The following is a 23,088-nucleotide window of genomic DNA, read 5'->3' as shown; positions in this document are numbered from 1 at the left end:
GCTTCGGTTTAAGGTGACGTTTGTTAGGCATGCAGATTATTTGTCCCTCTTAAACTGGAGCGAGCGTGGAGCGATTTGACTGGAGCGGGAGGAAATTTTAGTGGAGCGAGGAGCGGTGTTGAGCGGAGCGGCTTAGTGCGAATAAGCGCGGAGGAGCGGGCGGAGTCAACAGCCTCGTGAACGAGGAGCGGAAATTCTCACCGCTCCACTCCGCTCACATGTTCTGGTCAGAACAAATGTCTTCACTTTCCGTAGATGTCTCAGGTTACCATTCTCTGCGGAAGAGGAAAATGTGGGGGCACAGGAATAAGGAGATGGACGATGGAGTCTGTATGCAGCAGCGTCCCTGTTCACCCTGAGGCTGAGGCCATGTCTCACTATATCATCCGTGAGAAAGGCACTGAATTATTTGAAAAACATTTCGGGGTATGTGACCTTCAGGGTATGTTACAGCAGTATTCAGTGTTTGTGTTAGAATATAGCCAGCTTCACGTCAGGTTTCTCTGTCCGCTCTGCCTGGCCTTTATTTGAGGATTGGGACAGCGGTACATTTACATCCACAGAGCTGTTTAAAGAAGTGCAGTAGGTCACCTTGGAGTCATTGTGGTCGTGGCCATATTCAAGGGTGTGTTTGCTAATAGAACCACCAGGACAAAATAATCAGAACAATAAGAATAATGTAATACATTATAACCACCTTTGAATCTTTTGAATCACTAAAGGAAAGGGTTTCCTAATATACAGGTGTGTTTGTGGGGTTTTCCTGATACAGATGTAGGTTCAGAGTTATTGTGGGTGTTTCCTGGGTACAGGATTATTGTGGGTGTTTCCTGGGTGCAGGATTAGAGCAGGTATTTCCCCAGGTGCAAGATTTGAGCAGGTATTTATTGGGCACAGGATTAGAGTCGGTATTTTCCTGGATAGAGGATTAGTGCAGGTGTTTCCCTTTCTCCAGGATTAAAGTGGGTATTTCTCAGGTATAGGATTTGTGCGGGTGTATCTCTGGGTACAAGATTAGAGTATTAATTTCCCTGGGTTGAGGATTAACGTGGGTGTTTCCCTGGCTATAGGCAGCTTACATAGTTGAAATGATGCAACTGCAACTGTGTATGTTACTAACATGAGCTTTTGGGAAACACACTCTAGAGCAGGTGTTTCCCTGGCTGCAGAATTAGTGAGGGGTTTTCCCTGGATAGAGGATTAGTACAGGTGTTTCCCTGGCTACAGGATTAGTGTGGGTGTTTCCCTGGCTGCAGGATTAGTGTGGGTGTTTCCCTGGGCAATGGATTAGAGCAGGTTTTTTTCTGGGTAGAGAAGAAGAATTGGGTTTTTCTTAGGTACATGATTAGTATGCTTTTTACATTGTGGCACATGGAGGGTACTCATGAGACAGAGTCAGGCACTGGGCAGAATCTAAAAGAGAGAGAGAATTCTGCTTTTCTCCCTCATTGGAGAATAGGTGGTATGTAATGCAGAGAAGGTAGAGACGGGCTGAGCAAAAGAGTCCATCATGGGGACGTCCACAGAGCACCTTGCCCCCATCCTGTTGCAGGATCGCTCATGGGCCAGAACCATCCACGGAACCGGCACTAGTCAGAGAGGCAGTGCGAGACCGGGCCAGACGGGTCATGCTGGCAGAGGGTACTGTGGACAGAGGGTAGGACAGAGAATGAGAAAGAGAGAATGAAAAAGAGTGTGAGAGAGAAAGGAAGAGACAGACTGATAGAAAGAATTATTACCTCATTAAATAAATATTTGACTTGTAGTGATATACAGGGTTAAATTTTTAAGGCATCCAGTATAACTCTGGTAATACAGCCTTTAATTAGCTGCCATAGACTAATTTTCTGTTACTATTCAAAGTGTCTAAATTATTTCTTCTATCCCTTCTCATATGGAGTATGAATAATCATGCTGCTACATCTCACATGATCTGCTGGCTTCAAGAGAAACACATAGAACAATCTCAAGTATCATGCCAAGAATCCTGACTTGTGTTTTGGATAAATAGGCAGACATGCAATAAGCTGTAATGGACTGGCATGTGATTCGCTGTAATGAGCAGGCATGTGACACACTGTCTACCACTCAGAAGCAGGCAGGAAGGGGCAGGCAGGATGGGCTGGTGAGAGAGCATGGGGACAGTGACCCCCTCACTGTTAGAGCTTTTTCTCTGTCCACTCACTGCTCTGCTTAGGACCAGCTATGCCACTCATTCCTCTGTACGTTTACTTTCCATGTGTCTCCAGCCTTAGACCTTAATGATCTGACAGGACAGCGCCTTTAGCTGTGGGTCGTCATGGAATTGAATGGCATTCATTCCCATCATGCAGAGGGTCATATAGGCTACACCATGTGACCTCCACAGCATTTTTTCCTGTCATGTCTTCAGGTATGATTCCATGAAAGTAGAAAAAAACATGATAAAGATCCAGGGAAAGGTACAGGGAATAGTGGAGGAATCAAAGGGCAAAATATAGAGAAAGACAAAAACAGGAAGTACCTGGACCTCCACTTAATCTTCGATCCCTTATATGCGTAACTGGCAGATGCAGCAAGAAGGAAAAATGAGAATTAAAAAGATCTAACAAAGGCCTTTCAGCAGGAGAGCAGCAAGATGCCACATCGCGCCGTAACACCAAGAAGTGACAGTAAGACACCTCCAGTGCAGTATACTGTGCAACTGGAGGACAGAGAGTCCACAGCACTGTACTGGACTGGGCCCAGTAGACTGTTTCATGGGAACCAGGGCAAGTTCTAGGCAGAACAGGGGTGTTGGACAGATGCATGCTCACACGTGTTAAGCAAACATGTATTAAATATGTATACATAACAAAATGCACAACACATACACAAAGTACTGATTATACATACACCTGTATACCCATAGGTACAGTAAATACATATGCATACGCATGCAATGCATCCATGTGTATACATACAATATTTCCATGCCAAGGTGATTTTGATTAGACGGGTTTCCATTCACAGGATGGTCTCCACTGCAGGTTCACCACATCAGCACATTGACATGTGTTTACAATCAAACAATTTAAGTCACGTGTCAAACTCAAGGCCCGCGTGCCACATCCGGCCCGGCGTACAATTATACCCGGCCCACAAGATCATTTTATATATCTTGTTTTTAATGGCCCAGTGATATGAAACGCTGATAACACACAAACTTCAAATCCCATAATTCAGCGCAACACTTGCCTTACTGGATGATAGGCTACCTTTTACGTCAATTACGTCAGATCGATCAAGCGTCTGTTGATGTATACAACTATAATTTCAAGTCAAAGCTAGCCCCTAACAATGGCCAAGAGAAAAGCTGAATCTGAAAACAGAGCCTTTCAAAACTGGTGGGAGGCTGAGTATATGTTTATTGACATTGCCAGTAAACCTGTGTGTCTTGTTTGTGGAGCTAATGTGGCTGAGAGAACCTTACCCCAAACAAAAACTAACTTGTTGCCAAGAAAATATGCCAAGCATCCAGCTTTGACAGAATGGCATAAGAGCAAAGAAAATGGAATGTTTTGATTTATTATTATTTTAACTTTCACTTAAAAGCACAATTTTTATTTTCAAATGATCATTTTCAGTTTTTTTTGCTGAATATTCATATTTTGAATTTGTATAATTTTGACAGGAGATACTTTTATGGAGAGGAAAATATTTTAAGTTATTTTAAGTTTAAGTTTATTTATTTTGGAATAATATTGTATCCTGACTTTTTCAATTCATATTTATGTGCAAAAAACGTTAAACATTTATTGAACAGACTAAAATTATCCTGTTCGGCCCGCGACCTAAAGTGTTCTTTGAGTTTTGGCCCTCTGTGCGATTGAGTTTGACACCCCTGATTTAAGTGATGCACTTACCATAACCCATACCCTGGAGAAAGTACTTAAAAGCTTCAGTCAGTTTTCCAGGCTGAAAAAGAAATAAACAAATGAAACCAACAAGACAAAAACCCTGTGAAATAAAATTTCTCCCCCACATGTAAATGGATGAAGGGGTATTGTGGGAAAATGAGTCATGTCTCTGACCTGTGTGATCTGGGGCAGCCCTCCGGAGTCAGCCATCTTGAGGATAAAATGCATGAGATTAAAGCGGGGGTTTGTTCTGGCACACGATAGAGTGCCATGTTATACTGCAGGGATCTTCATGACAGAATTTAAAGCACCATCTATGTGCTGATAAACCTCTCACCTTGAGGAAAGTGGTATTGCTGGGGTCCAGTTTGGCGTTGCATTCGACCTTGATAAAAGAACAGGGGGTCAAAGAAGGCCAAGGTGATGACTTAGTGAATAGACAACACACAAGGAAGCAAGACAGAAAAATCTAATAATAATATAATGTTAAAAATCCATTTTAGGAGAGAGACTGATGGCTCAAAAGAGGAATCTGCAAAAACAGAGACAAGGCAGAGAGAGATGGGGTCTTGATAGATGTTCCTCGACATAGAGCAGACTCACCACTCCTTCTTCAGCAGGAGCATTGTCACCAACCACCAGCATAACTGGGCAGCTGCAGGACAGCATGCATGGACACACGCATAGAATGTGTAAGAACTACCTGAACCCAGAATTATCCCACAAAAATGGCTCTTGAACGTGATGAAATACCTTATCGGAAATCATCAGATCAGACGGAAGACAAATTGGCACTACATGATCTCTTTGGACAAAGGAGAAAGTACCCAGAACAACCTCCAAGACTTTAGCAACTATGGGGATATCATGTTTTTATCTATGCTATTATGTAAAGGCTGAGAGAGCAGCCAGCAGCATTCAGACAGGACAGACCTTTGCCAGAACATAGAGTGGTATCCCATTCCATCCAGGCTCACCACAAATCTGTACTGGATAAGCAATTCTGGAGGCTGGATCGATCACTGGATTGTGCTTATATCGCACGCAAAGGAAGTGATGCAAGTAAAAAATGAAAAAAGGCCGACTGCTGCAAGGCACACAGGATTTAATATGGGGGGTGAGCAAAGAGGAGCACATGGAACTAAAAAAAAACATGGAAGAAAGACAGCAGTAGTGATAAGGATGTCCAGGACAGGAAATGAGAGGAGCTTTTATTGTGACACCAAGGAAGACTGTGAATATTCAGTGCGGACATGGAGGCCTGCACACTCACGCACTCTCACGCATCTGGTGTGACACTCATGCTTCCAGGCTCACACACTCATACAAGAAATCTTAAAAGAAATCTATATTATTCCCTTATAAACTTAAAATGAGCTACATCAAAAGCATTGGGGCCCTACTGACTATTTACAAGGTCATAACACTGTGCTGAATATATGTAAATATGTGTGCGGATTTGTCTGGAATTGAAAATCTCACTCCAGCCAGCTGACACTGACTCTCACACACTCACCGCAGTGTCTTTGAATTCAGCACCGACCCAGATCGGTTCATGTCCAGACTCCGCCGGCTGAAACGAGAATCAGTGTCAGCGTGTGCACTTTCACACCATGTCTGTTTGTGCCCGTGTAAGTATGAGTGACACTGAATGTGTATAACAATGAGAGCATGTGTGTGTTTCACCTGTTGTACATGTTCCAGAAGAGCTGTAGGTTAGACTTGTTAATCGTACTGTTGATTTGCTGTCTGTAGCTTCGAACCAGCTCTGTGTTGTTTGTCAGCTCCTCCTGTGGACAGAATTGGAATTGCACTAGAATTTAGCTTAACATTAGCGGAATACAGTGGTACCTTGGTTCTCGAACTCACTAGAACTTGAATTTCTTGAAAGTGGAAAAAACCAGTTTGACCTAGAACTCCATCTGAATATGAGAAGTCGAACCGTGAACGCTGGCCTAATATAAATTGTACATGCCAGGAAATGAGTCGCACTACAATGCAATTCTTACTTGAATGCCTTCTTCACAGACTGGACGATTAACCAAATAAAGCAGCGCAACATTACAGTAACTAACAATAAATAAACCACTAACTTACGTGTACTATTAGAGCATTTATGTCATTTATTTAAACTTTATTTTACCGGGTAAATTAACTGAAAACCTGTTCTCACTGCTTTATGTGATATTCAGGAGAAATACCAGATTACACTTCGGAACTGCCTGGGATATAAACGTCATGCGTGTAACTAAACTCTTCAGCCAATAAGGGCAAAGGTGTGTTGTCACGGAGGCGGTTCCAGTTTGTGCAGCCGGGTGAGAAGTCGCAATGCATCTAACCGTAATGCATTGTGTCAGGATCAGAATGCGTTGCTTTAAGCCAGCGCTGTAAGCAAGTCGAACGCACCCAATGACCGGACTGGGGAAACAAACTGAAACGCGGACTTAATACAGAGGACTAATGACAACAACCAGAAACAGCTGATCACATGGGGATCCCACACGAGGTTAACGAGGGGGCGTGGCACACGGAAGGAGCGGACGATCGGGGCAGGACAGGGGTAATGTTGGGATAAGATCTTTATCGTTTTGGAAGCCATTAAGAAAAAAATGTTCTTGTTTTATCCTGTTCATTTTGTGTTTAAATGCTAAAAAAAAAAAAAAAAAAAAAACATATTTAGGTGTAATTTGGGGGGCCGGGAACCAATTAATTGGTTTTCCATTATTTTTTATGGGAAAAATTTGATCAGAACTCAAACTTTTTAGGATTCGATCCGGAGTCCGGAACGGATTAAGTTCGAGAACCGAGGTACCACTGTATATACAATTTTTTTCAAAGAATTACTGGTTCTAATTCCCACATGTGGGTGATTGTGCAGCATACCTGGCTGAAGAGATGTGGCAGGATGGTTTCTGGCAAAGTGCTGGTTAGCCCTGTGAGCTAAGAGAACAGAGGGCAGAATGTCACCCAAAATCCCCAGTAATCCACAAAGTCAAACAGCCGGCTGTCTTTGCCCACTTTCAGATTTATCAAAAACAAATGTGTGACTTCACAGCCAGACTGAATCTTCTGATTCCAAGATGATGTGTTTTCTATGTGATCATCGATTGTATTTTGTACAGTACTAACCTTACCAGTAGCCCAGTCAATCCAGCCTTTGCCACTGGGATCGATGTTTATTAAAACCAGACCCTCCACCAGATCTGGGAAGAGGAGCTGGAGAGAAAGGATGTTAAGGCAAAGAAGATGTGGAAGTGCAGGGTGAGAGCTGGAGATATTGGCATATCATATTCTCTGCTATGGCTTTTAATCCTCATCTCACCGAAAATCTGGCCAAGATGTAGGCTCCTGCTCCGACTCCAATACCCAGAATCCTCTTGATTCTTGCATCATGGCAATGAGGAACAAAACACGACATCACCACACCATTCAATATTAGCTGCCTGTCTCTCACCTCATTCTGTCCCCATTGCCAGACGTCCTTATTCATAATGGTCTTTTTGATCCTACCCATTCCCCCAGCCCCACCCCCTGGACTTACCCAAAGTGCTGGACCACACTGGGCAGCATGCCTGCAAGCTGATCCATAGTGGGGTACTGGTACCTGCAGAGAACAACCAGTAAAGACCCAGAGCAATGAGCCCCAACAAAAAGCAGTCATCTCAATCAATCAGAACAAATCCAGGAACAGAAAGACACACACCTGCGGGCCTTTCAAATAACCCCAGAATACAACACATAACCGCAGGCCTCTCAATCAGTCACAGAACGGAATACTCAGATACGGACTTTCAATCAATCCCAGAGCACAATACACAACAGCAGGCTTTCTATTCAATAGGCTGAATGAGAATATGCAATATCTAAGAACATACCCCAGTGACATCTGAGAGGCCCCACTCTGCTGTCCAGGGGCATCTACATGGCACACCATGAAGTTCTTCGTGATCTCTTGCATGCCATTGTAGTTGAACAAGGCGTTGAAGCACAGCTTGTCTGTGGAGAAACAGGTGGCCCTGCAGGCTCACAGAGAACTTTCCACAGACAAATAAAACAGCCCTGTACTTTTTTCCAATTTTTCTCCCTGCTCGCCAACTTCAGTTCTGCAGCCTCTTCTATGCACATGCTTTGGGGTATGTACTTACGATTCAGCCCCACGTCGTGGTAGGTCAGGATGGCAGGTTTGTTTGCCTTGGGCTCCCCTTGGGTCGCCACATGCAGCCACCCAAAGGGAGACTCTATTTTGTGCTCCTAAAAGATGTGGCCACAGAAAGCATTACTGCAGAAACACGCATGTGCATGTTGTTAAACATCTCCTTTGGCCCATTGTCCCATCTTTCTTCAGTACCTTCCAGTCTCCCACAGAGATGAAAGGCTCACAGTTTTCCTGTTGAGAAAGACACAAATATCACAGATTGAACTTGCAAACACCCCCTCAGATACTCACTACCACACATGCGCATTCACACCTCAGACTTACCATGTCTGTCTCCTGACCTCCTCTCTGTTCAGCCAGCAGAGGCTTCTCTTCGGTGAACTGGTGCTCCAGCATCCGAGCCATCCCTGGAGAGTGACCTGGAACCACTAAAGCAGTAGGTGAGAGTGAAAGAGATCCTTTCCATCAACATCACAATGCAAAGCATGTTTGTGAAAGCCTGGGACTTTCATACCAATGAAGAATCAGACTTAGAATCAGCAACATAAATTAGCAGAGTCAGAGGACAAAACAGGTCAAACTCATATAAATATAAGGTAACGCTTTACATTAACTGCACCTTCATAATGCTTTTATATTGCATTCATAAAATGGTCAGTACACCTTCATGATGCATTCATTAAATATTCATAAACCATTAATAAACATCATGTATGTATACCTTAACATCCTAACATTCCTTAACAGCTGTAATACACATTAATAGCAAACATTTTAATTGTATAATCATGTAATCTTTGTTATTAATGTATATTAAAGCAGTTAAGGGATGTTAGGATGTTAAGCTGTACTTGCATGCTGCTTATGAATGTTCTATGAATGCATTATGAAGGTGCACTTAATGTAAAGTGTTACCAAATATAATGACATATTAAAATTAAGCTTAAGAACAGGACAGTGTCCCCTTGTACTGGATAAAACACAAGGCAAAATGGTGGAAGGACAGGCAGCAAAATGAAGTTCCATTCCCCGAGGGAAATACTCAAACTCTGATGCGCAGCTGAGGTCAGTGAACAGACTGGATTAAGAAGATCAATATCAATTAACATTTCAGTCGAAGAGGAAAATAGCACGGAGCGTGACACGTTACTCTGCAGCCACGTGTCACAGAGCAAAATGTTCACAGATCTGAAATAACAGGCTGATTTCTTTCTATTAAGGTGTTTATTTTTCTCCTGGAAGACAGATGAGACAGAGCCATAGATCTGGATATTTGATATTCTTCACTTCATTTTGTCTTCCAAACATAGTACCTCTCAGTAAGACTGGGTCACTCCTCTGCCCAAGTCAACTAGTTATAGGTGTACTAACTCTAACCTTCATTATCTCACCCTACTAACCCATCTACAAAGGCCTACATGCAAACCTACACCAGTGCTGCTAGTCTTTGGTGTGAGGGCTATTTGTTTGCCAGCTGACTTCTGGTCCTGGACATGCTCAGAATTCTAGTGAATGTGAGGCTTCACTTCACACAAGGACATCACTGCCAGCTGAAATTGGAGAGAGGATGTGGCTGAAGCTGCCGAGGTGAAGATGAGTCCAGGAGCGGACATGGCCTTTAAAGAACACTCAGAGGCTGCGTGAGCGAATGAAGTCATGGTCACCCGGTGCTACTGGGGATGTGGGTTTCCATCAAACCACTTCAGTTGTCGCCCTGAGCTATACGGCCTGCAACTTTCTGATGGGACACGGGAACGATCAGACCAAGAGGTCGGGTTAAGGACAGAGACAGGTCCTTGTGTTCTCGTTTGCCTAACTATTGGTGTTAAAGGAAGGAAGGTCATGTTTGTCCTTAGCCAAATAAATACCATCGTTATTATTCACCATTACCGTTATGTTACCAAACACAGAGGAATAAACACACGTGTAGCACAGAGAAAGTCATGGATCCCACAGAAATAAACAGATGTATAGCAGAGAGAAAGTCATGGATTCCATAGAAATAAACAGAGGTGTAGCAGAGAGAAAGTCAAGGATCCCACAGAAATAAACAGAAATGCTGCACAGAGAAATTGTGGATTCCACAGAGAAAAACAAACATGCAGCACAGAGAAAGTCACGGATCCCACAGAAATAAACAGACATGCAGCACAGAGAAATTGTGAATTCCACAGGGTAAAATAGACATGCAGCACAGAGAAAGTCAGGGATCCCACAGAAATAACCATGCATGTACATAGCACAGAGAAAGTTACGGATCCCACAGAAATAAATAGATGTATAGCACAGAGAAAGTCATGGATCCCACAGAAATAAACAGACATGCAGCAGGGAGAAAGTCATGGATCCCACAGAAATAAATAGACACGTGTAGCACAGAGAAAGTCATGGATCCCACAGAAATAAACAGACATACAGCACAGAGAAAGTCATGGATCCCACAGAAATAAATAGACACGTGTAGCACAGAGAAAGTCATGGATCCCACAGAAATAAATAGACACGTGTAGCAGAGAGAAAGACATGGATCCCACAGAAATAAACAGACATGTAGCAGAGAGAAAGTCAGGGATCCCACAGAAATAAACAGACATGCAGCAGGGAGAAAGTCATGGATCCCACAGAAATAAATAGACACGTGTAGCACAGAGAAAGTCATGGATCCCACAGAAATAAACAGACATACAGCACAGAGAAAGTCATGGATCCCACAGAAATAAATAGACACGTGTAGCAGAGAGAAAGACATGGATCCCACAGAAATAAACAGACATGTAGCAGAGAGAAAGTCAGGGATCCCACAGAAATAAATGGACATGTAGCATAGAGAAAGTCATGGATCCCACAGAAATACACAGTCATCTACAGCACATAGAGAGTCATGGATCCCACAGGAATAAACAAACACCTACAGCACAGACACAGTACTGATTTGGGTCCCACATAAATAAAGGAACATCTGAACCAAAGTATTCTTTTGTTATTATTGTGTTTTACTGTGGGCTCCTGGTTCAGTGTCCACACATAAATCCAGCTTTAGGACTCTGCATTGGGCAGAATGCCCACATGCAGCAGGGATATTAGACCACAATCTCCCACCCCCCCTGTCACCACCTTAATCTCCACAGCCCTGAGCAGCATCTACAGCCACATGTCTATGAAAGAGATGCCATCTACGGTCATATGTTTGTAGAATTGAAAGAGCTTCCAGAAGCAGCAAGGAAATCTCTTACCTGCTGCAGTACTTCGTGCTTCTGCTCCGGCTACGTATGTGTATGTAAGAGTGTGGCACTGCCCCCGTGTTTTTCTGATGCTACGTGCGTGTCAGCAAGATGCCGCCCAGCCTATCAGCTCCTGCGTCTGCTCTGCGAGCAGGAGATCCCCAGTAATACACTGACACCACGTACTGGCCCAGATGAGTCAGCATGGCACATTCAGTGGAGTGGGGGGGGGGGGGGGGGGAGGAGAGGGAGACATCATACACCAGCCTGAGGGAGAGAGGAGAGGAGAAAGGAGAGAATGAGAGAGGAGAAAGACATGCAATGGGGTGGAAGGAGAGGAGGAATGATGGGTGAACAGAGAAAGAAAGAATGAGGAGGAGACAGATGTAACACTGCAATAGGGAGCAGGCTGTCTGGATCTGCTTTGGAACGAGATGCTCACTACCCAACATCCTCCTGAAACTGCATCACACACCCTCACAGGTCCAACGAGCCGCGTGAAGCTGACGGCCACACGGCACTGGTAAGCTGTGGGAGGTGCCGAGGACTCTGAGTTCCACCTGAATCTGTCATCTGTAAAGGACAGGCTTAGCGCACAGTCAATACCTCGGAACATAGATTACTCTGGTCTGTGTTCATTGACAACAAACCCTGTTTGCTCTTTTAAACAAACACTGTGCCCCACAAATTCCTCACAGTACCGTCTGCATTTCAAGATAAGATTTAATTGTGTTAATTGTTTGAGAAAAGCAGGCACAACATCACAAAATCCTTAACTAATCCTTCAGCCAGGATTTGTGGGAGAATAGTGTCACTGACGAGAAAAGAAAAAGAAAATTAAATGTTGTTAAAAGTCTAGAGGTGGACTGGACCTCCATCCAGCATGTTATTCTGTTTGTGTCCTGTGCTGCTTGGAATAGGAATCTTCCTTTAGGATTCGGAGAACATCCCATATAGGACAGTGAGGACACATTTTCACAGAACACCAGGAAACTGCCATTGCAACTGAAACTGCAGCCAAGTAACCTTCATTTCCAGGCCTGGGTTCCACACACCAGCTGTCGTTTTCACATTGTCTAACTGCGCTTCAGTGTACATGCGAATTTATGGACTGACATAAATGAGAGGCACTGACAAGTGACTTAATCCTTGGTCTAAATGATTACTTCAAATATAAGCTTTTGTTCTTTTTAAGTTTACGCTGTAAACTGCAATATCTCTGTATGCGCAATTTTGAATTTGCACGAAAATGTAGCAATTTTTGTTTTGTGAATAACAGCAGAATTGCGGATTATGCATGAAATATTTCTAGAACGCCAAAGAAAAACACGGTAAAATAGAACAGAATAGATTAACTTTATTGTCATTGTACATTGTACAACAATACTGTAATAGAAGGGGATGTAACCTTAGCCCTGCTGTTGTGATGAATTAATACCAGACGCCAATCTGCCCAGCAACCGATCATACATGGATGGTTCCTTCAGAGGAGGCTCCCCCTGGTGGTTAAGTAAGAGAACTAAGAGAATCGACCCCAGTTCATGTAGCGTTCTCCTGAGATTCTTTTAAGATGTCCTCCACAGATCCTCTACACTGACCTAATAAACACACCTCTGGGACAGTAGGACCAGGTCACATGACATGCAAGTGAATGAAACCTAGTGTCACATGGAGAAAGTGCAGCCATGAGGTTACCTGGATTGAGGGAGGCAGTGTGAAACGTTGCAGGAAGCAGGTGGGCATTCAGCTGCTTGTTTTGTCTTTTTCATTAAAACAGTGCACATTCCTTACATCAGTTTTGTCATTGATTTCCTTTTCATGCTGTCTAGTCAAACATAACTGGTAGAATATTATAGTTAACAGAGTTCCATTTGGCATGACAACTTTTAGTTGCAGTATCTCAGTGGGTAGCCCTGTTGCTTCACACCACAAGGGTGTAGGTTCTAATCCCACCCCCACCGTGTATGTGTGTGTGTGTGTGTGTGTGTGTGTGTTGAGTTTGCAAGTCCTCCCTGTGTCATGCAGGTTTCCTCTGTTTACTCTGGCTTCCTCCTGCAAGGAGGAATCAGTGACTATCAACTGCCCACAGAGTATGATTGTATGTATGGGTATGTGTGCCCTGTGATGGACTTGCATGCCGTCCTGGGTGTACCCCAGCCTTGTGCCATGTGGGATAGGCTCCTGACCCCATCCACATAACCTAAATAAGATAAGCGGTTAGATCGGTGATGTCAGGGGGGTCGCTAGAGTTGTTTTAGGGGGGCTCATTCATTTGCATGAAAATCTAGACACCCCCCCCCCTCCAGTAAATGCTTACCCCCCCCCCCATTCATAAATCTCTAGCGACGTTCCTACATGGCAACAAGCACAAAGCATTGGGTCAGGGTTATAGGTGTCCGTCAGCATTTAGCTTTGACGTATTTGAAGCTTTTGCATTAAAACGGACGATGTTTCATCATTTTATGTATCAGATTTTAGGTATTAAAAATTGAATTTATTATGACAGCTTTTAATTAGGACACCACGGTGGCTCACCTAACACCTCCAGGGCTGCCCGTTTGAGTCCCACCCCTATTGTGTTTGTGGAGTTTAATTGGTTTGTATGTTCTCCACCTGTTGTACAGTGCGTGTGTGTGCATATGGGTTGGCACGCCTCCAAGGTGTCCCCTGCCTCTCTGCCCTGCGCTTCCTGAGGCTCCATCGCCTTAACCCTGCACTGGATAAGTGACTGGAAGACGAATCACAACATCATAAGAATAATAGCTATGATTAAGTGTTGACTCTGGATTGTCTTTTTACAAAACGTGCCGTTTAATACATTTTTCCCCTAAAACTTATGATCTATCATCTCCACGTGGTAGGCAGCCTGCTCCTCCTGAAATGTCGTTAACGTCGTGTGTCACCGTTCGGTGCATGGTACCGCGTTATTCCCACGGAGGAAGGTACGCCACACGGGAACAGATGAGGCGTTAGCGGGCGAATGATGCTCCGCTGATGTGCAGCGCTGGACCACGTCTGTCTACCTCTGCCCAGATCACAGCATCTCTCTCCGTATCTGTCTAAATGGGCTGTAGGCGCTTGTCACTGCAGCGGTGAGCTGGCGGGGCGGACCTCCTTTTTTCCTTTTCTCTCCTTTTTTTTAAAGGAAAACGTAGCATTATACGCAAGTCGCAGCAAGAATCGTTCCGTGTACCCCATCTGGAAGAGGGGATTCTGCTCTCCCCGCGGTTTTCTTTGCTCATGACTCGCTCGTGGAAATTCTTTCTTACGTCTTTTAGACACAGCTGGTTCGGTCGGACTTGACAGCTCGTTTACAGCCACTTGTGTCCGGCTGACACGGACCGGGAGCTGAGTCCTCCGCTTTCAGCAGCCCACACCCCGTCTGCTTTGGATGGGAGGCAAGCAGAGCACTACAGGGCGACCCCGGGGCGCGTTTCCCGCTGTCTCCACGGACGATAACGTGGTGCCGCCCACGGCCCGCTTCGGGCACCATCGATCGGGCAGCTCCATGGGACAGCGCAGTCGCTCGGCGAGCTCCGTGGCCGGGATCGGTGCCGATCACGGCGGGACCGTACCTTTTGGTGGAGCCGGGGATGTGGATGGGGGACCGGGGACTCACAGTAACGGCTATCGGGGTTCGGGCGGTGGACGTCGCACGGGAAGCATGCTGTGCTTGGGAGCCCGGGGGACGCTGTCCGCCCCCCTGCCTCTGCACCGGGCGCCCCGGTGGCTGAGCGCCCATAACGGTGAGTGGGAGTCATAGCCGGGATTACGGCCGCTATTCACGGCGTATGGGAGGCTCTTTGTAAAATAGGGGTGTCCCAGTGAAGGTGATCTTCATCTTCATCAGTGCCATCATCATCATCATCATCTTTGTTTAATATTCGTTGTGTAAAGGACGCTCTTTATATTATTATTTATGCGTTACTTATTCCAAGAGCGTAATTGTGTACATGCATGTATGCTAAAAGTAGGTAAGGTGAATCGCTCGACTTAACCTTAGAGGTACAACAGCAGCGTTTGGTTAAAAGTGCAGGTTGGTAACCACCTGCTGGTAAAGATGGGGGGGGGGAGGCTTCAGGGTACATGCATGGCATAAAAACAGAGTATTTGTATGTGCACATATACCTTGTGTGAGAGAAGGAAAGCTAACGGAGAATGCAGCACAGGTGATGCGGGTCACTGGGGATGCAGGCGTGTTCCTCTGCTAGGAAGCAGGTTAGATGATTGCCTGAGGTGACCTAGTTTAGTGGTGTATGGCAAAGCAGGGCAAAAAGTAGAAATGTAATTATATCACACAGCAAGTGCATTTTACACAGAGACGCACATATTCTATCACACACCCACACTCTCTTTGACAGACAGTCACAAGTACACACACTAACACTGGCTGACCCACGCTGTCGAACCCTGACATCCACGAACTCACATTACTTAATACTTCGGTGCCGTATGTCTGACACATTACCACCATACACTAGATGGCGCTAATGTTTATTGTTTACTGTAGTTAGTAGATTAGCTGGTATAGGATAGCCATTGACTGGATCCTACTCAGCCACGAGTATCTTAACATGGGTAAGTCTGACATGCTGCATTCATCACTTCAGGATTGGCGATGTACTCAAGCAGATTGAAACGTAACTGAGACATTTACCGAGATTTACAGATTGGCATACATATATTTATGAGGTCTAGGATTTTAATTTTCTGCAGAACATCTTGTCCAGCCAGCCACACAAACTAATAATGAAATTAGCTGCTAAACTTATCCTTATAATTCTGAGTGTCCTAGGTAATGTAGAAGAAACTTGGAGTGAGTAGGTGATGCTTGGGTTGTTTCGAGGGACAGTGTGCACTGCAGATACGAATGGCCATCAGGTGCAGTCATGAATCTTCACGGCGGTGAGATGATTCTCCACTCCTTGCCTCTCCCTTCATTATTCTGCATACCTCTCCTCTCTCACTCCCTCTGTCTGTCTCTCCCAGTGGGAGACACTGAAAACAGAGCATAGGAAACTGGGTCACACTCCAGGGGTGGGACGCAACCTCTGAGCGTGCTCTGTACCTGTGCCTCCCCACGCCCATCCTCCTCTCTCCCACACTCACTTCTGTATGTGTCCGTGTTCTTCTGCTCAAACCGCTGTGTATCCGGCACCATCATTTTTATGATATTCTCTGTATTATTTTCCATTTAATCCTGTTGTATATTCTTGTGTTGATTCCTCCTCTACTGAGTCACATCACACATGCTCAGGGATGTGTGATGCACCCTGGAATCTAATCCATGTTTGTAGGAGTTCACAGACCACCCGCACCAGATTTGAAAGGACAGCCCGCCCCCCCCACCCGATTCAGGTCAATGGTGACAGGTAGATGAGAAACGCTTCTGGGACGCTCTGCTCTGACCACATTAGTGGTGGATTCCAGGATCTTCAGCACTGCACAGTCCTACACAATGACACCTTGGTGTCCATCACAGTGAAGATAATCACAGGCGGTGTCGCTCGTTACCTGAGCTCTGGTGTGGAGACCAGTTCAGTTACTCATCCGGTTGCCTCGATTAGACTTTAGGTTTTATTTTGGACAGAGTTCCCTTAGCTTCAGGAAAGTCACCTTCTCTGTCACCTTCTGACCTGAACCTCTCTACCCATGTGTCCTTTCTATTTGTCAGATGCCCTCAGACCATTCATTTTCCAAAATGGACTGAAATTTATATATATACTGCTTGGCCAAAAAAAAAAAAGTTGCATGCTTTAATATTTTGTTAGACCGCCGGCATTGTTTCCATGTACTTGTGCAACATCTCAACATCTTTTTTCATCCAGATTTGCATTCATTTCTCGTCAAGATCTTGTATTGATGATAGGTGAGTTGAACCATTCTGTAAAGTCTTTCAATGGGGTTAAGGTCAACACTCTGTGGTGGCCAGTTGAGGTGTGAAATTGAGTCCTTGTGCTCCCCGAACCACAATTTGAAAATTGGAGCCCGATGAATCTTGGCATTATCGTCCTGGAATATGCCCAGGCCATCAGGAAAGAAAAAATACATTGATGGGATAACCTGGTCATTCAGGAGATTCAGGTACTCAGTTGGCTTCACTTTATTGCTGCATAACGTTGCTGAGCTGTAATAATGAACCAGTCATTAACTCTTAAATACTTGCTGATTTAAATGCAAATGGTGACATTCAAATATTCATTTATTTGTGAAGTCCCAATGAAACACATTTTGCTTATAAAAACTGTCATGCACAGTCACACTCTGACATGCGTGGCTGACCGGGCTATCCGCCACACTCGAGTTTCAGCTATCGCTAAAAGACAAATGACCAGAACCTATACACACTCCAACATGTCTCACTCCACACATCCACAGCTGAAATCTGTCCTCACTGGGTACAGCGGTGCAGTGGATGCTCTTCTTGCACTGGTGACGTGACTCCCTGCTTCTGCTCTGCAGGTTTTAAGTGTCCAATCTGCTCCAAGTCCGTGGCGTCTACTGAGATGGAAGTACACTTCATCATGTGCCTGAGCAAGCCCCGCCTCTCCTATAACGGTGTGCCAAAACCCCGCCCCCTTCTCCCTACCACTCAAAGAATTGCTGTGGGAATGAGTTACTTATTGGGCTAAACTTACCTATACGAAATTATGCAAATGAACTAGCTGATCACTAAACATCCACAGATGGTTCTGCTAGACTATGGAGGTTGTGATGCTGGAGTTCAGCTTCTTCTCACGAACTGCTGTGCTTGGTGTTGCGTAGATGACGTGTTGGTGAAGGACTCGGGAGAGTGTGTCATCTGTCTGGAAGAGCTACAGCAGGGAGACTCCATTGCTAGACTGCCGTGCCTCTGTATTTACCACAAAAGGTAGGAGAGACACCCCACCTGAGCTGGAGGGAGCAGCATGTGTCCAATCAGGATACGATCTGTCATAAATCAGCGCAACCTGCAGCTACTTCAGTATGACTGCATTACTGTTCATGACTAGAACACCAAAGTACTCAAACCACAAAGAAAATTGGGCGCAAATGATGTTGTATTATGCTATTTTTTATGCGTTAATTAACCACAAACTAAGTCTTAGTTACATGCTGATCTCATATTTGTTTAATAATTAATGAATTGAGACACCTTTTATCTCACGCAGTTACTATATTTGGTACTATATCTGTTAATTCTGTAAACCTCTGTGAACTACCAAAGGACGTACTGAAGGAACAAATAATTAATAACACGTGAAATACTGATCTCATGTTTGTTCATTATTAATTAATAGTGATGCATCTTTTATTCCAAGCAGTTACTATATTTGTTACTAAATTTGTTAATTCTGTAAATCTTTGTGAACTACTGAAAGAATTACTAAGGAACAATTGAAGGAACAAGTAATGAATAATATAAGAAAAATACTAATCTCACATTAGCTCATCATTAATGAAAAATGTATCTTTTATCTGAAGTAGCTACAATATTTGTTCATGATTTGTACTTCAACTTGTAACTAAGTTAGTACTAAGTGTTACTGAGCTATTAGTTGAGTTCTCCCCAAACGAGCTTGATGGGCCAAATGGCCTCCTCTCGTTTGTAAATTTCTTATATTCTTAGGTTCCTATGTTACTGAAAATTCTCCGACCAAGTGAAACTTAAATCATTATATAATACAAAGTAAATTCTGAAAAAATGCCCTGGATGGTTGGGAAACTGTGACTTGGGTTAAAAGTGGCCCTGAGCTTCTTTAGGATAATGCAGCACTTAGTGTCTTGTTTTTGACATTTAAACCTAGTAAAGGAACGAGGTACCATGGCTGGCAGTGCCTGCAGCAGTTAAGTCTGAGTCTAATATCTCTCTGCAGCTGCATCGACTCCTGGTTTGAGATCAGCCGCTCCTGTCCTGAGCACCCGGCAGACTGAGCCACCTGGACTGGTGCTGGTAAGACCCAAACGCGCAAACACTGCTGTGATACACTCGTAGACATGTACTCACATGTGTGCACACACACGCATACAGTGCCAGTCAAAAGTTTGGACAAACTATGTTGCCTACAAAGGAGAGTGATAGTGTTGCATCACATGACTTGGCCATCTGGCCTAAACACAGTAGAGATGGTTTTGGAGGAGTTTGATCAGAGAGTGAAAGAAAAGCAGCCAATGAGTACTCAGCATATCTGGGTCCTCCTTCAGGACAGCTGGAACAGCATCCCAGGAGGCCACCTCATGAAGCTCGTGTAGAGGAGACAGTAGGGTCAGCCAGTCCCTGGAGTGATTGGGGTTAAGGGCCTTACTCAAGGGCCCACTGGTGGGATCACTCTGGCAGCCACGGGATTTGAACCAGCAACCTTCTGAGTCCCAACACACAGGACTGCCCCCACCACCAGCAAGTTATTCCTTTTTGTTTAATACTTCTTTTTTTCTAATTCCATATATGTTATTTTATAGTGTTGATGACTTTATAGTTATTCTAAAATGTAAAGAATAGTACAAATAAACCTTTCTATTGGTTGGTGTGTCCAACCTTTTGTTACTATTCATACATAATAAACATGATCTTTTAAATGGAGTAGTGTAGCTATAGCACAGCATGGTGACTCAGTGGGTAATACCATTGCCGTACACCTGGGGGGTTGGGGCTTTGAGCCTCACATGTGTCCTGTGTGTGGAGTTTTCTTGCTTTCCCTCAAAACCAGCAACATGCAATTAGTGGGTGGTTCCCCCTTGATGGACATGCCAGGATGAGTGGTTTCCTGGGAAAGCTTCTGCTGATGTCACAACTCTGTACTGGATTAGTGCTTATGAACATGGATATTTGTGATCTATTTCTGAAAACTGGTGTCTCCATATTTGACTTAGATTCAAAAAGCAGGGTGACTTGTCCACAGCACTGGTACATACACTGCCTGGCCAAAAAAAGGTCACCATTTGTATTTATATCAGCAAATACTTAAAAGCCAATGACTAGATCATTATCACAGTCCTGCAACGTTATGCAGCAATAAAGTAAAGTCAGCTGAGTACCTGAATCTACTGAATGGCCAGGTTACACCTCCATCCATCATAAATGGATTTTTTCTTCCCTGTTGGCATGGGCATATTCCAGGACAAGAATGCCAAGATTCAATGGGTTCAACTTGTCAAAGAGTGGTTCAGGGAGCATGAGGAATCATTTTCACGCGTGACTTGGTCACCACAGAGTTGTGATCTTAACCTCAGTGAAGGTCTTTGGGATGTGATAAAGGAGGCTTTATGGAGTGGTTCAACTCACTTGTCAATACAGGATCTTGGCGAGAAATTAATGCAAATCTGGATGAAAATAAAGGATGAGATGTTGTATAAGCTTGTGGAAACAATGCCATGACAAATATGCGGCATAATCAAAGCTAAAGGCGGCCCAACAAAAAATTCAAATGGCGACTTTTTTTTTGGCCAGGCAGTGTATTTATAGAGTGCTCACAGAAGGTTGGAAGACTTGCTTAATTCTTTAAAAATGTTGCAGTTTTTTCGGTTTTATAACAAAAGTCCATTGACAAGCAATGTTTAATATATCTGCGCATAGCTTCTGCACAGACATTTTTAAGTAATATTTTTGACTGACTCATTCAGTTCACTTCCTGCCATCTTGCAATTGTTGTCACTGGCTCCCAAAGGGATACTAAACACAAATGTTTGGTGTTTTATGTTATTGCAAATGTGATACTAATTAAAAAGCACCCAATGCGACTGCTTGTTGATGAACTTTGTAACTCAGAACAGCTGTTTAAGAACTATAATTTGGGTTTCAGTTTATTACCTACTTGAAATTAATGTTTTACTTAAAACTACTGGTTGTTTCTATTGTGATATATGCTGTTTGTAAACAAATAAAGTCATGATTTTTTGTAATAAATCAATAAATTTGCAGTAGTTTTCTGAATTAAGCAAGCATCCCAAGACTTTCTGCGAGCGCTGTATGTGGCAGGGTATGACTTTCAGAGAAATATTTTTTTTATCAATAAACCAATAAATAGCTGTATAAAGTTAATTGTGTGTGTGTGTCTGAGAGAGAGAGAGAGAGAGAGAGACCAGGGGGAGGTATTCCACAAAGCAGGATTTCTTAGCCAGATAACTTAAGCCAAACATATGGATTGTCCAATAGGGATGTCACTTACCTCTCTTCCTATTGGACAGTTATCACGTTTGGCTTAAGCCATCCAGCTAACTGGGAAATCCTGCTTTGTGGGATGCCATTCTGCAGCAGTAGTCCCATTTAAGTTAATGCCCAGAACGTGCTGTTAGGTTTGCCTACCTGTTAATACCACAAGGGGGGCCAAATGAAATCCAAAGAAGCTCAGATGTCTGCTCACCATCTCCCCTGAAGATGTTATATATGTGTATGTGTGTACACACAGTCAGAGGGACACAGATCATCCACCCATCTTACATCTGCATTTGCATTTGACACACAAGCTTTTGTCCAAAGCACCATATAAGTGAAATAAATAAAACATTGCAAACATACATGCTGTCAAGGAGCTGACTAGGCGTACGGTACCAGTCAAAAGTTTGGACGCGCCAAGCTGTGATAGAGTGTTGCATCACATGACCTGGCCATATGACTTAAAGCTAGTAGAAATGATTTTGGGGGAGTTTGACCAGACAATGAAGGAACAGCAGCCCAATGAGTGCTCAGCATATATGTGGGACCTCCTTCAGGACAGCTGGAAAAGCATCCCAGGAGGCCACCTCATGAAACTCGAGTAAAGGAGGCAGTAGAGTCAGCCAGCAATTGGGATTAAGGGCCTTTCTCAAGGGCCCAATGGTGGGATCATCAGGTTTTATATTTTTGATGTCTTTATAATTATTCTAAAATGTAGAGAATAGACCAAAAAAACCTTTCAATGGGTTGGTGTATCCAAACTTTTGACTGGAACAGTAAGGGTAGCTAGACTGTCTTCTAATGAATGCCCAGGTGCAAGTGTAAGTAGTGTTGGAACAGGGCTGTGGTGAGGGAATGGATCAGCACAGGACACACCTTGGATCATAGACGTGATATTTCTCTTTATGGAAACTCACACATTGATCTGTTCCCTTTCATTCTTCAGACTGTTCCTACTCCCTTCATGGACATCTCTCCTTAAAACCTGATACACCCAACGTCACTTCATCAGTGAAACCCCCAAGGACTCCTGCGGGTGCCCTGGTACCCGTGCAGTCGCCGGGCGCTCCCTCCCTCTCCCCTTATCCTGCGGTCACTCTGACAGAGAGTGCCCACAGGCTGTGGCGTGTGCTGTGCACCACCCCCAGGAGTGCCTCCAGAGGAGTAGGCCTGGGATGTGTGTGGTCATCCAGGCACGTCGTGGACAAGCTGGAGAGGTCTGCGGCCAGAGCTCAACGCTGAACAGTGTGTTGACCCGTCTTTGAAACGTTTACAGATAAGATGTTTGTTCCTGTGATTTGGGATGTTTGTCTCTTATGCTGATGTTTACAGGTCATTGTAATTCAAATATATGCTGAGAAATGAATTACCCTGGAAGTGAAATATTAATGTTCATATTATTGATGGAGTAGAGTGAGAGAACGTCAATGTATCATAACTGCATCCGTGAAAGAAAGTCAGCTTTAATCAACAGAACGGCAGGTGAGCAACCAGACAAGCGCAAAATCCTGCTGCCAGCAGCTGCATTGTTTTAAGAGGTACAGCAGTGCAGGTGACCTTCCTCACTGCTTTCCTGGTCCAAGATGTCCATAAATATACCTCAATACCTCAATGTAGCAGCACACTTTGGTACATCTTAAGTGATGAAATATGCAAATATGACGCTTTGCTAGAGCACACTGTCCATCAGCAGTAGATCGG

At 44.1% G+C, this 23,088-nt stretch overlaps 2 protein-coding genes across 5 annotated transcripts; one reads left to right on the top strand and one right to left on the bottom strand.

Moving 5' to 3' along the window:
• Window positions 1-498: 498 nt before the first annotated feature.
• Window positions 499-11,413, bottom strand: LOC111848047 (protein NDRG4-B-like). 3 transcript variants are annotated; one of them, XM_023819749.2, is made up of 17 exons: window positions 11,268-11,413; window positions 8,359-8,462; window positions 8,227-8,265; window positions 8,024-8,129; window positions 7,754-7,874; window positions 7,420-7,482; window positions 7,201-7,261; window positions 7,008-7,094; window positions 6,762-6,818; window positions 5,565-5,668; window positions 5,395-5,451; window positions 4,482-4,533; window positions 4,216-4,263; window positions 4,053-4,088; window positions 3,885-3,936; window positions 2,504-2,542; window positions 499-1,644 (listed from the first exon to the last, which is right to left on the bottom strand). In XM_023819749.2, the coding sequence occupies exons 2-17, from the start codon at window positions 8,437-8,439 to the stop codon at window positions 1,559-1,561; spliced, it is 1,089 nt and encodes a 362-aa protein (XP_023675517.1). In that variant the 5' UTR covers window positions 8,440-8,462; window positions 11,268-11,413; the 3' UTR covers window positions 499-1,558. The 3 variants fall into 3 exon arrangements, with proteins under 3 accessions (XP_023675517.1, XP_023675518.1, XP_023675519.1); XM_023819750.2 differs by having other exon boundaries at window positions 8,359-8,453; XM_023819751.2 differs by lacking the exon at window positions 2,504-2,542.
• Window positions 11,414-13,965: 2,552 nt separating this feature from the next.
• On the top strand, window positions 13,966-22,740 carry LOC111848062 (E3 ubiquitin-protein ligase znrf1-like). 2 transcript variants are annotated; one of them, XM_023819778.2, is made up of 5 exons: window positions 13,966-15,001; window positions 17,718-17,813; window positions 18,021-18,126; window positions 19,112-19,188; window positions 22,334-22,740. In XM_023819778.2, the coding sequence occupies exons 1-4, from the start codon at window positions 14,647-14,649 to the stop codon at window positions 19,167-19,169; spliced, it is 615 nt and encodes a 204-aa protein (XP_023675546.2). In that variant the 5' UTR covers window positions 13,966-14,646; the 3' UTR covers window positions 19,170-19,188; window positions 22,334-22,740. The 2 variants fall into 2 exon arrangements, with proteins under 2 accessions (XP_023675546.2, XP_023675547.2); XM_023819779.2 differs by lacking the exon at window positions 22,334-22,740 and adding an exon at window positions 19,440-21,087.
• Window positions 22,741-23,088: the final 348 nt, after the last annotated feature.

Source organism: Paramormyrops kingsleyae, chromosome 11, assembly GCF_048594095.1.
Source record: "Paramormyrops kingsleyae isolate MSU_618 chromosome 11, PKINGS_0.4, whole genome shotgun sequence".
NCBI lineage: Eukaryota > Metazoa > Chordata > Actinopteri > Osteoglossiformes > Mormyridae > Paramormyrops > Paramormyrops kingsleyae.
This window is presented reverse-complemented; position numbering and strand designations above follow the sequence as displayed.

What these genes read in the sequence shown, in the direction of transcription:
- LOC111848047 (XM_023819749.2), bottom strand. Translation starts at nt 8,439, where the DNA reads ATGGCTCGGATGCTGGAGCACCAGTTCACCGAAGAGAAGCCTCTGCTG. An exon ending in TGCCACATCTCTTCAGCCAG is followed by an intron (nt 5,669 to 6,761) that starts GTATGCTGCACA and finishes TTCTGTCCACAG; the next exon opens with GAGGAGCTGACAAACAACAC. An exon ending in CTCCTGCTGAAGAAGGAGTG is followed by an intron (nt 4,264 to 4,481) that starts GTGAGTCTGCTC and finishes TCTTTTATCAAG; the next exon opens with GTCGAATGCAACGCCAAACT.
- LOC111848062 (XM_023819778.2), top strand. Translation starts at nt 14,647, where the DNA reads ATGGGAGGCAAGCAGAGCACTACAGGGCGACCCCGGGGCGCGTTTCCC. An exon ending in GTGGCTGAGCGCCCATAACG is followed by an intron (nt 15,002 to 17,717) that starts GTGAGTGGGAGT and finishes TCTGCTCTGCAG; the next exon opens with GTTTTAAGTGTCCAATCTGC. An exon ending in CTCTGTATTTACCACAAAAG is followed by an intron (nt 18,127 to 19,111) that starts GTAGGAGAGACA and finishes ATCTCTCTGCAG; the next exon opens with CTGCATCGACTCCTGGTTTG.